Source organism: Sus scrofa, chromosome 17 (genome assembly GCF_054392235.1).
Source record: "Sus scrofa isolate SSC_HxYL_T2T_F1_AM1 chromosome 17, Sscrofa_HxYL_maternal_Yorkshire_Landrace_v2.0, whole genome shotgun sequence".
In the NCBI taxonomy this organism is placed as follows: Eukaryota; Metazoa; Chordata; class Mammalia; order Artiodactyla; family Suidae; genus Sus; species Sus scrofa.
The window spans coordinates 43,306,805-43,319,092 of NC_139399.1; the positions used below are offsets into that span (position 1 = coordinate 43,306,805).

The following is a 12,288-nucleotide window of genomic DNA, read 5'->3' on the forward strand; positions in this document are numbered from 1 at the left end:
TTCTCTCCAAATCCTGATTTGGTTACATTACTCCCCTGCTCAAATTCTGCAATAGTTCCCCATTGCTTCCTGGATAAAGAGCCCTTTAGGATCTCAGCCCTCAGAAGGCTCCAGTCCCCATCTTTCCTAGCTTTCTATTTCACTGGATCTGAAATCCAGACATTCCGGAAAACATGCCCTCAGGAAAACAGTCTCGGGCCTCCAGGCCTTTGCACTTGCTCTTCCCTCCACCTAGTTTTTTTTCTCTCATCACTTTCCCTCTGATGTTGCCCTCTTCCCTGCCTTTATTCTGCTAGGGTTGTGGCCAGATGAAGGCTGTCCCTGAGGGAGGGAAAGGGGAGAGTGGAAAGAGACAGCAACTCTCAGAGCTGCAGTTTACTCAGCTTCAAAGCAGTAAGAAAAAGATAATAAGAAAAGAGACCTCCCAAGATCAAAGAAAGGGATGGAACCATGATATGTGAACACTTTGGGAAGTAGCCTATTAGCAGTGGAGGGATTGCTAATGAGTTACTGGGGTGCCCGCCTAAAAAGCCTCTTACTTCTGGTTCCCCACCCTTCTCAGATCCAGACGAACGAAGGTAAACAGAGGAAATAAATGCAAGAGGGGAGGATAGAGAGGGGGACGGTGAAGAAAAAGATAAAAGGAGGAAGTGGAGTGGGGTGGGGGGCTGACAGGCAGAAAGCATGTGGCTGGGGCCCCACGCCTGAGGAAGGAAGGAGAGGGTGACCTGGGATGCTCTCCCGCCCTCCCTCCCCCCTCTCCATTCCCCGTGGGGGTGCCCCCATCGGGCCTCAGCCCAGGCTGGGTGGGGGAAGGAAGGGGGCGGCGCCGAGGGGAATGAATAATTGAAGTAGTGGGGAGGAGGAAGAAGAGAAGGAAGAAGAGGAGGAGGCGGGAGCCGCCCGCACAGGGTCCTCCCAACTCCGCACCCCACCCCCTCCGCCGCCCGGAAGTCGCTCCCCGCCTCCTGCTCCGCCAACATGGCCGCGAAGTCGGATGGAGCGGCGGCCGCGGCCGGCCCGGGGCCGGAGGGGGCGGCCGGAGGAGCCCGGGGCAGTGCGGGCGGGCGCGGGGAGGCGGCGGCGGCGGCAACCGGGGGTCCCGGGGTGACCGAGGCGGGAGGCCCGGGGCCGCGCTACGAGCTGCGGGACTGCTGCTGGGTGCTGTGCGCGCTGCTCGTGTTCTTCTCCGACGGCGCCACGGACCTGTGGCTGGCGGCCTCCTACTACCTGCAGGGTCAGCCCACCTACTTCGGCCTCACGTTACTATTCGTGCTCCTGCCCTCGCTTGTCGTGCAACTGCTCAGTTTCCGCTGGTTCGTCTACGACTACACCGAGTCCGCAGGGGCCCCGGGACCCGCCGTCAGCACCAAGGACAGCGGCGCCGGCGGGCCCATCATCAGCACCAAGGACAGTGCCATCGCCTTCAGGACCAAAGAAGGCAGCCAGGAGCTGGGCCCCCGACCCGCGCCCTCTTCGGCCAGTACCTACCGCCGCCGCTGCTGCCGCCTCTGCGTCTGGCTGCTGCAGACCCTCGTTCACCTCCTGCAGCTCGGCCAGGTCTGGAGGTAGGAGAAGCTCAGGTGGAGAGAACTGAGTCTGTGGAGCTGGGGTGGTGAGAAGCTTCCTGCCGCCCCAGCCCTGCTCTGACCTCTCCAGGCCCCTCGTGTCCTGACCTCTGCCCCACCCCACCCTAATGCAGCTCTGATTTCTGTTCTTCTAGCCCCTCCCTGACCTCTTCCCTCTAACTCTGACCAACCTCAGTATCAACCTCTTTGATCTGGCCATTGAAGGAAGAGGGAATGGAGCAAGAAGAAAAAGAAAGAGATCCTCAAGGATGTGTGAATGAGGGGGGCCTAGGGAGATGAATGTGAAGCTTGGAACAGGGCACCAGGGTTCCCCCCAGCCCTATCGCACTCATCTTTAGCTGAGTGCTGAGTCTGGGCTTAGGAAAGATATCAGAAGTCCTTCCTTGCTCTCAAAGATTTTCAGTCTGGATTGCAGTCCAACCCTAACCTCCCAGGAGAAGCATAGAGTTTGAGAAAGCTAGATGAATATCCTGCCCAACTTTTTGGACTTTTTGGGAAAGGATGTGCTGGACCCAGCTGAAAATGTGTGTATCTCCTTCTGTTTCCTAGGACTTCCCCAGTGTCCCCCCTCATCCCAAAGAAACAGGGCCATGGGGATTTGGGATCATGCATCTGAGATTAGATGGCCACTAGCTGTCTTTTCATCTCAGGACAGTAAGACCATACTGAATCTTTGTACAAGCAGCCCACTGCTTAAGCTTCTTCCTCTCCCAGGACTGAGGGTGCTTGCTGAGCTGAGCTGAGATAATTGGAGAGAGGGGGAATTCTGAACCTAGGGTTCCTTTTGAATAGCTTAGGCCCAACTGTGCACTGATAAAATGAACTCACCTACTATGTGATCTTAGGCAAACCCCTCCTGCCCCCAAGCTTCAGTTTCCTTGCCTGTGAAATGAGGGAGATTCCCTACTACTCTCATCTCATTGATCTATCATCACATTTTCTTATATATTGGGATGGTCAGATGCGAGAAGGTGTTTGTAAAGGCCCTGCAGACTGCAACATATTTTAGGAATGCAATCAATTATCATGATTATCACGGATGTGGGGAAAGCATGGAAAAAGTCAAAGTCACTATAGAGTAAAGGGTAATTCTTGCTGTTGTTATATTTACTCTGCTACTTGTTAACACATTCTGCTTAACTCAGAAGATTCAGTTCTGGGCTGAGGGTTGGAAATAGGACTCCTAGGGTTTGTCCCAGCTGCTCACTTGCTGTGTCACCCTTACTGTGTTGCCAAATCTCTCTCTGCCTTGGTTTCCCCATCTATGCCTTGCCTGGATGGTGTGTATATTCCATTTAGCTTGCCCTGGGGGAAAATGTGGGTGGAGTTCTATCCACACAAGGCGGTGTTATTATTATTAGCTTGACACATAAAAATATTCATGTCTACATCCAGGAACTAATCTGCATTTATCATTCTGTGCCCAAGTGGACAGATGGTGAAAGATATTTTTAGGTTCTGAAATGGTAACTTCCTATTCTTGGTAGCCAAACTTCATCCCCTTTTCCCTTCAACCTAAAGTGGGCCAGCTGCCCCTTGACTCACTGGCTATCTCAAAATCCCCTTCTCCCCTTAAAACAAATGAATACTTGTTTCTTGAACATAAACTGAATTTCCCTCAAACAGAGGAAAAATGACCATGGGATAGGGGTGGGAGTCTCAGGGGAGTGGTTGCAGATGGCTGGGGGCCCACTGAGCTCCATGGTTTCTTAGTTAAAAGGGCTAGTGATTTCCACTCCATTTGTAAAGTGAGGGGGTTAGGATGAGATGATTTTGCAGGGATGATAAACTAATGGCTCTTGGGTTGAACTAGGCCTACAGAAGTGTTTTGTATGGCTTGTATAGTATTTAAAAAATCCAGAGTCCTAGTTTCTCTCAGGGGAAAAAAGGCATTTAGCAATATCAGGACTGAAACAATTTAGACAGGATATATGTGCTTCAGTTTGTCCAGTTCCGTTCTCTTTGATCACATCTGGACTCTTTCACTTAGGCATTGGGGGCACAAGAGCCCTAATTTACAGTTCTATAATGATTGTTTTATTAAGTACCCACTTTGTACTAGCCTATTAGTTGCCTTTTTACCTGTTTTATATCCTATATTCCTCCTAATAATCCTATGATGTGTTTGTATTATCATTACAACCTAACAGATGAAGGAATGGAGGCTCAGAAAGGGGACATCCTTGCCCAAGGTCACAGGACTAGGGAGTAAATGTTCTAGGACTCAAGACTCTGCCTTCAAAGCCCAAGTTCAATTTATCTACCCTGCAAATCTGCCACTAAAGTGTCCCCTAAGCTCAAAGAATTATGAGTCTGAGATCCCAAGATTCCAGAATGATAGAAAGCCAGGGCTTCTGCTGAACTGAGATAAGACCGGGAAAGGAGGGGGAGGGAGTTGAACTATGTGGATAAGGATGAGGAGACAGTGTATATTGTGGGGAAAGTGCTGGATTGGGGGTGGGGTGGGATCAGGAGACTTCATCTGGGTTTGTAACTAGCTTGCTAGGTGACCTTGGGAGAGGCTCATCCCATCTCTGGGCCTCAGTTACCCTGTATGTGAAATGAAAATATTCATCAAGCTTAAAGCCTTCCCTTTCCTGGAATTTTGACTCTGGGTCTAGTTATCAGAATTAAAGCTCCTAGGCCCCTATCCCAAAAGATTTGGATTCTAAAATGACTGAGATTCTAGCTAAATGGAGGAAAATCCAGACAAGAAGCCACCAGGGTTTGTATTCCTAGAAGCTAAGCAATGTTGGCACAACATGTTTGCTTACCATGTGAAAGGTTCCCACAAAGAACAGGTTCGCTGTACAGCAGGACTTGGTGCAGGTGTTCTGGAGAGTGGAACTGTGATAATGAGGAAGAAGATATGTGTCCAAGCCCTATAGGATCGGAGCTAGGAGACTGGCCATTCACCTCCTGATCCCACGCCCCCAATTCTGAATAAATTAGTTTGAGTCATAAAGATATCTTTCAACCTCTCATGCTTTGAGGAGGAATCAAAAGCCTGAATACTTTGAGCTGCCAGGTAACCCAGACCTGTATCAGCACATGGGTGGCAGACAAGAGGACCATATGGGGCCAGCAGTGTCCAGAGAAGAGGACTGTATGGGGCCAGCAGTGTCCTAGAGAAGAGGAAGCTATTACCCATCTCCAGCCGATGGTACCACGAGAAATTGGGGACCAGGTATTATCAGGTCTTGATTTCTCAAGTGGGAAATTGGGATGCTTTTTGTAAATTCTGCCAGCAATCAACTTTTAATTAAAGTTTTTCAAAAAATAGTGTCAACCAAAGACTACACATATGTGGACCCATCCTCTTTGTAATCTCTGTCCAGCTCCTCACTATTGATTAAGGTCGTTTCTTATTTTGTTCCTAAACAACCCTGTGAGATAGCTGTTATTGTTTTATTTTATTTATTTATTTATTATTTTTTTTTTTGTCTTTTGTCTTTTTGTTGTTGTTGTTGCTATTTCTTGGGCCGCTCCCGCGGCATATGGAGGTTCCCAGGCTAGGGGTTGAATCGGAGCTGCAGCCACTGGCCTACGCCAGAGCCACAGCAACGCGGGATCCGAGTCGCGTCTGCAACCTACACCACAGCTCACGGCAACGCCGGATCGTTAACCCACTGAGCAAGGGCAGGGACCGAACCCGCAACCTCATGGTTCCTAGTCGGATTCGTTAACCACTGCGCCACGACGGGAACTCCCCTGTTATTGTTTTAAATTCAAAATGGGGCCATGGAGTTCCCATCGTGGCACAGTGGTTAATGAATCCGACTAGGAACCATGAGGTTGCGGGTTCGGTCCCTGCCCTTGCTCAGTGGGTTAACGATCCGGCGTTGCCGTGAGCTGTGGTGTAGGTTGCAGACGCGACTCGGATCCCGCGTTGCTGTGGCTCTGGTGTAGGCCGGGGGCTACAGCTCCGATTCACCCCCTAGCCTGGGAACCTCGATATGCCGTGGGAGCAGCCCAAAGAAATAGCAAAAAGACCAAAAAAAAAAAAAAAAAAATGGGGCTTTCAGGCAAGAAAGGAGAGGAAGGAATTCACAGACAATGTCCATGTCCCAGCAGGCCCCATGTGAGGTGCTGCAGGCACGTGATCTTCTTTTACCCTGAAACCTTCCCTCTGGTAGTAGTTACACCCACTTATCAGACAAGAAAGTGAGGCTTGGAGGAGTCAAGTAACTTGTCCAAAATCACCCATTGAAGAAGGAGGGGAGAGGTGAGGTGTCAGCCCACCCTTGTCCAATTCCCAAGCCCATGGTTATCCCTAGCACCATGGCAATGGATGCCTTAGAGGACCCCAGAACAGTGGTCCCATATAGAGACAGATGGATCCCCAAAAGAACACACAGATCGTTTGGTGTGTTCCATACAAAGCTGGCCATGGGCTGGACACCAACCTGTGTTTTCATCCCTTTCTGCTTAGCAACCCTCCCCACCCCTGCCCCCCGGCCCAAGCCATTAAGCCACCAAGGGCTGTTAAGCCAATTAAAGTCCTAACCCTGTCTCCTCTGACCCCGTGGGCAGCAGAGCAGTAAGCCATGAATCCTGCTTTCCCTAATCTTAAATTCACTGGGCCCCAGCTTTGCCTAGATAAGCATGGCTTGTTAAGCCAATTAGTGGGAGATGATCTGGCATGGGTTTCCTCCCAGGCTGTCAGGATCTGGGGACCCCAAGATGGGGGTGGGCAGGAGAAGGAGGGAGGCAAACAGGGCTTTGAAAGCCCTCTCTCTAATACCTCCTCTATGTCTAGGCCCCAGCTCTACCCTCTCTGCCTCCTCACAAGCCCCGTACTCAAGAGAAGTTCTGAAATGAATGAGTGACCTTTTTGGTGTGAGCATCAGACTCCCAGGTCTCCTCTCTGCAGAGCTCTGTTCTCTGCGTGGTTAATAGCATGGACTCTAGATTCAAATGTCCTCAATTCAAATTCTGGCCCTGCTGTTTTCTATATGTGATCCTGACAAGCCACATAATCTCTCTGTGCCTGAGTCTCAACCCTTGTAAGCTACAGACCCTAACGGTATCACCTCTTGGGTTGTTTTGAGGTTTCACAAGACAATACATCAAGGGTTTAGCAAAGGGCTGGTCCCATTGTTAAGTATTCAGCACCACTGACAGTGATCAGTGCCATCAGCCTGGGCTTTGTTCCCTGTGGAAAGAGGTTGGTCCACTGAGCAGGTGGCCTGAATGGGAGTAGGAGGACAAGAAGGCCTCAAAGGGCCCTGAACTCCTAGGGACAGGGTAGCTATGCACTTAATCTATAGTCATTCCACAAATATATGGAGCACCTGCTGCATACCGGGCACTGTACTAAGTGCTGGGAATGGGGTGGTGAATAAGACAAAGTCCCTGACCTCATGGAGCTCAAGAGTCTAGTGGAGAAAACCAATAAATGAACAATAAAACATAATATGTATTACCTAATATAAAATATACATATAATGCCCAATATAAAATATAATGGGTCTGAAGGTGGTGAGCACGAAAATGAAGTGAAACAGGGGAGGGTGTGACGCTTTGAGATCAGGCTGTTGAGGAGGGCATGTGGGCAGAGGGCTGCACTGGGTGAGAGCGAGCTGTGTGGATGTGTTGGGAAGGGTGTTTCAGGCGCAGGGACAGAGCAAAGCAAGAGGGCCCTTGTGGCAAAAGCCCAGAACAGCAGGGAGAGTGGAGGAGATGATGGTAGACAGGCCGCCTGAGGTCAGAGGACTCAGGGCCTCACAGGCCACAGGGAGGGTTTGCGCTTTGACCCTGTGTGCAGTGGGAAGCCCAAGAGGATTTGAGCAGAAGAGGAACAGGGTCTTAATTTCTGTTAAGTGCACTCTGTCTTCTGGATGGAAAATAGACAGGAGAAAGGTCAGAGAAACCCTGGAGAGCCACGAAGAGGCTGCTCAATGATCCAGGTGAGAGAAGATGGTGCTGGACCAAGGTAGTAGCAGAGGGGTAGGGCTCTGTTTCAGGCAGAGCAGGCAGGATAGCTTTTCTCCTTTGGTCAGTTTCCCCACTGGGGCCAGACAGTTAATGGTGAAAAACTCACACCCTTGGGAGATCTCTTGGGGTGCCGTGGGTTAAGGATCTGGCATTGTCACTGCAGGGGCTATTGCTGCTGTGGCACAGCCTTGATCTCTGGCCTTGGAACTTCCAAATATTTTTGCAGGTGCAGCCAAAAAATTTTTTTAAAAAAGAATTCATTCCCTGAATTTTTTATCTTGTGTCTGCCATTTCTGTCATTTGGGGCAGATGGCATAACTCATCTGTGCTTTAAGGTTCTCATCTGCAAATTGGACATTCTTAATAATAGCACCTATCCCATGTGGCTTGAGAGAGGGGTAAACTAAAGAATGGAGAGAGTTTAGCATAGTGCCTGGAACATGGAAAGTCTCAATTCTCAGTAGCCATTACTATTTGTATTATTACTTGTGAAACAGGTCAGGAGTTGGGTTCCTCGTGGCTTTCAAACTACGTTTCATCTCCAACCATCATTTCAACCTGCGTATCTTGAGTTTCTCTTTTTTGAAATGTTGGTTACGGGTCTAAGATCTGGTTTTGACAATCCCACAGCTGAAACATGTTTACGACCCCTGAACTGGGTGACTATCCACCACGTCCCTCCCTGCTCTGACCTTGCAGGGTTGTTCCAGTCCAGCTTCACCACCCACCTCCCAGGACACCCCTCTCCAGGACGTGCTCTCCACCTCACCGCCCTCTTCTCCCTTCCCAGCTGGCAGCAACAGGCCATTAGACCAGCTCCTAACAGACACAGCGGCGGCAGTTGGGCCCAGCGTCCCCTGTTTGATCTATAAAGACCACACAGGAGAAGCCCCGAGGGGAGGAGGGAGCGCTGCCAGGAAATGGCTTTGAACCCCCGGCAGCTGTGTCGAAGGTCCCTAAGGGAAGGAAGAAAGATGGGTTGGGATCTACTCTGGCCTCTCCATTCACCGCTCTGCCTTTGTTAGGGCCTCGCAATTCCTCCCTTGGGAAATCCTATCAACCTCCAATTGTCCCCCCACCAACTCCACCCCATCCTGCCTCCACCTGCAGCCCGAACTTAGTTCTAAAGCTCAGAGCAGACCCTGCCACTCTGCAGCCAGAGAGAGATGGCCAGGCCTGGCTCTCCTCTGCCCACACCCCGCCCCCCGTGGGGGTCTTAAGGCTTTAGCCCTTACCTTCTGCCCTTTTGTCTCCTCACAGCTCTGCCTGCCACCCCCACCCCCCAAATAAACTGCAAGCTCCTTTCCTTCATGCCTCCGAGCAGCTGCCTACAGTCTTTCCTCCAACAACACCCACCCCCAATCTCCTCCCGGCAAAATTCTGCACATCCTCCAAGGCCGAGCTCAAATGCCATCTCTTAAGAGAAGCTTTCTCTGAACAAATCCAGTATGTGCCACCTTCTGCCCCTCAGACCCCACTTCCCATTCTCTCAATCAGACAAGTTTTTGTCATTTCTACTCTAAAGTGGAAATCACTTGGTTGTTTTGTCTGTTTAAAAAGGAGCTACAGGAGTTCCTGTGTTGGCTCAGTGGTAACGAACCCAACTAGTATTCATGAGGACGCGGCTTTGATCCCTGGCCCCACTCAGTGGGTTAAGGATCCGGTATTGCTGTGACCTGTGGTGCAGGTCGCAGACTTGAATCTGGCGTTGCTCTGGCTGTGGTATATAGGCCAGCCGCTGCTCCTCTGATCTGACCCCCAGTCTGGGAACTTCCATATGCCACAGGTACAGCCCTGACTCCCCTCTGCTCATTATCTCTGGAGGTGGAGAAGTGGGGTGAGGGGAGATTTTCCCTGACTAATTAGATCTTTCTTGTATCCCATGAAGATTTGACTCTGGTTTCTAATTAACCAAGAAATGCATGTGTACATGTTACCTCTAAACACTTTATAAACAAGTATACCTGTTTCTAAAAAGTCAGAAAATTATAGGTACTATTGATAGAGACATATTCCATCATGCCTCTTTACTCTAATCCTGTAAGGTAGGGAGTGTGGTAGTGAAGAACGAGGACTATGGAACCCAAACTTTGGCTCTGCCACTTATAAGCTATGTGACCTTGGGCAAGTCCTTTAACCGTTCTGAGCCTCAGTTTCCTCATCTGTGAAATGGGATAACAGCATCGCCATACAAGTGGCCATTGCAAAGGCATACTGAATTAATACACAGAACATTTGCACAGTACTCAATACATTATATATAAGTCCTCGATTAGTGTTAGCTTGCATTATTAGCCCATGTTACAGATGTGGAAATTGAGGCGCAAAGAGGTGACAGCCTCCCAGCACATAAGTAGCAAAGCCAGTATTCGAAGCCTTGCAATCAGGGCACCCAAGCCCACTTGTGTAACCACCAAGCACTACTGCCTTCTGCTAGTTAAGTGTATTCTTACAAAACGATCAATCATGCATTGCTTTGGGAAGAGGAGGAGAAGTCAGCAAAGTGTTTTTTAAATTTTATTTTCATATAATGTACCCACTGTTAACATTCTGGGTTCCTCCTCTCAGGCATCAACTCCCCCCACCCCCACCCCCCAAGGCACAATTACTCATCCTTCCTCAGCCCCAAGTCCTGATCATACTCTTGTGATCATCTGCCCATCTGGCTGGTTTTCCTACCAGATTACAAGCCCTGGGGAGTTGAGGTCTTGTTCATTCTTCTCTCTGTCCCCCACAGTGACTGGCCCAGAGCAGACCCTCTGTTGCTGTTGACAGCCTTGTACCCAGCCAGGTTTGGTGAGGATCTTAGAACATGAAGTCTGTCGAAGCAGGCTTTGCATCTGTGGCTGATGTGGGACGGGGATTCTAAGGCCCTATCGGAGCCCTTCACTGCTGCGGACACAGCGCTGAGGTCTGCTTAGGCCCACATGCACAGCACTCCAAACGGTTGATAGACAAACGCACATGTATTTGTTCAAGATATAGTGGGAACAACCCTGGGCTGAATTCCCAGGAGGATGCAGGTGTGCCTGACTTAGGAGATGGAGGAAGTCAAGTTCCTTGTAGGCAGTCGGTGCTCAATAAATGTTCATGTGAACTGAACAGAATCTTTGAAATAAGAACCTTGACCAAGACACTTCATTGCCTAGGGTTCGGTTACCAGGAAAGTCCATTTGTGGGCTTAAGACTCCTGGATGCGTTTTCCCAGGACTTAGACGAGAGAGAAGAGCAGCTGAGTGCTCGGGCCACTGGTACGCCCATGGCTTCATGCCTTCTTGGCTTTGTGACCCTAGGCAAGTTCTTTACCAGCTGGCACTCTAGTTGCCTCTGTGAAATGGGGAGAGTGATCGTCTCCTCCACTTAAGATTCTTATAAAGCTGTCTCGAGATGATGTCAATGCACAGGGCTTTCACATACTTTACACTCAGAAAATATTTACTACTAAAGATCACTGGCCCAAGTAGCAGCCCCTCTTACTTGCTTAGCAAAGAGCTATGGGATGCAAGAAGGGCATGAACGGTCCTAATGCCCACTAGCCCTCACTCGCGGACCCCCTGTCAAGGAAGGAGACTTATCCTGGGACTCCGGAGGCAGCATGAGGATAGGTGATGACCCAAAGTGAAAGGGAAGCAGAAGCTGTTTGATAAGAAGGAAGATCACCCCAAAAATCAAGTTGCCCGTAAACAGAGCAGGCTGCCCCCGAGGACGTGAACTTCGCATCACCAGGCTCAGGCAGACAAAAGTGGCTGACTTTCGCAGGAAAGCTGTAGCAGAGCCTCTTGCCTTCAGTTTGAAGGATAAACTAGATCATCTCTAAAGCCCTTCACACTTTTAAGAGTCTCTAGTTCTAACTTGGAGGCTTTGTGATGCTTTAACTGACAGACCACAGGTTGCAAATCAGTGGCCCATGGGCAAATCCAGCCTGAGGATGCGTTTGTTTGGCTCACTCAATTGTTTTTCCCCAGTGTTTAACGAAAATAAAATTTTTTTGGCCATGCCCATAGCATGCAGAAGTTCCTGGGCCAGGAATCAATTCTGTGTCACAGCAGCAACCTGAGCTACTGCAGTGACAATGCCCAATCCTTGACCCACTGTGCCACAAGGGAACTCCAGTAGAGCTTTTAATTACAGAGAAAAGTTAAATACACAAAAGCCGAGAGAATAGGATGATGATCCCCCAAATACCATGGTTCTGCTCCAAGAATGATCAATCCTGGCCAACCTTGTTTTAGCTGGGCCAGCACCATTTAATAGAACTTTCTGCAGTGATGGGAATGCTTTATCTCTTTACTGTCCAATGCAGTAGCTACTAGCCACACATGACTACTGAGCATTTGAAATATGTCTAGTGCACCTGAGGAAGTGAATTTTAAATTTTATCTAATTTTCATTCATTTGAATTTAAATAACCATATGTGGCTAATGTAGGACACAGAGGTACTGGAGAGCATAGGTCCAGACCCCATCCCATTTCTTTCCCTTCCATGTTATTTTGAAGCAAATTTCAGATGCCAAATCATTGCATCCATAAATACTTAAGCATATCTCTAAAAAGATAGACTTTTGGAGTTCTAGCTGTGGTGCAGTGGGTTAAGGATCCAGGGTTCTCTGCAGTGGCTCAGGTTGCTGCTGAGTCACAGGTTCAATCCCCAGCTTGGCATAGTGGGTTAGAATCTATTGTGGCTACAGCTGTGGTATAGGTTACAGCTCTGTCTTGGATTTGATCCCTGCCTGGGAAACTTCCATATGCCATGGGCACAGC

General features: G+C 49.4%; 1 protein-coding gene across 2 annotated transcripts in view; it reads left to right on the plus strand.

The window, feature by feature from the left end:
- Window positions 1-950: 950 nt before the first annotated feature.
- Window positions 951-12,288, plus strand: part of XKR7 (XK related 7) — a 30,371-nt gene continuing 19,033 nt past the window's right edge. For both annotated transcript variants that reach the window (XM_003483935.5, XM_085003347.1), the window contains exon 1: window positions 951-1,568. In XM_003483935.5, coding sequence (XP_003483983.2) covers window positions 982-1,568 — 587 coding nt within the window. In that variant the 5' untranslated portion in view covers window positions 951-981. The remainder of the gene's footprint in view (window positions 1,569-12,288) is intronic.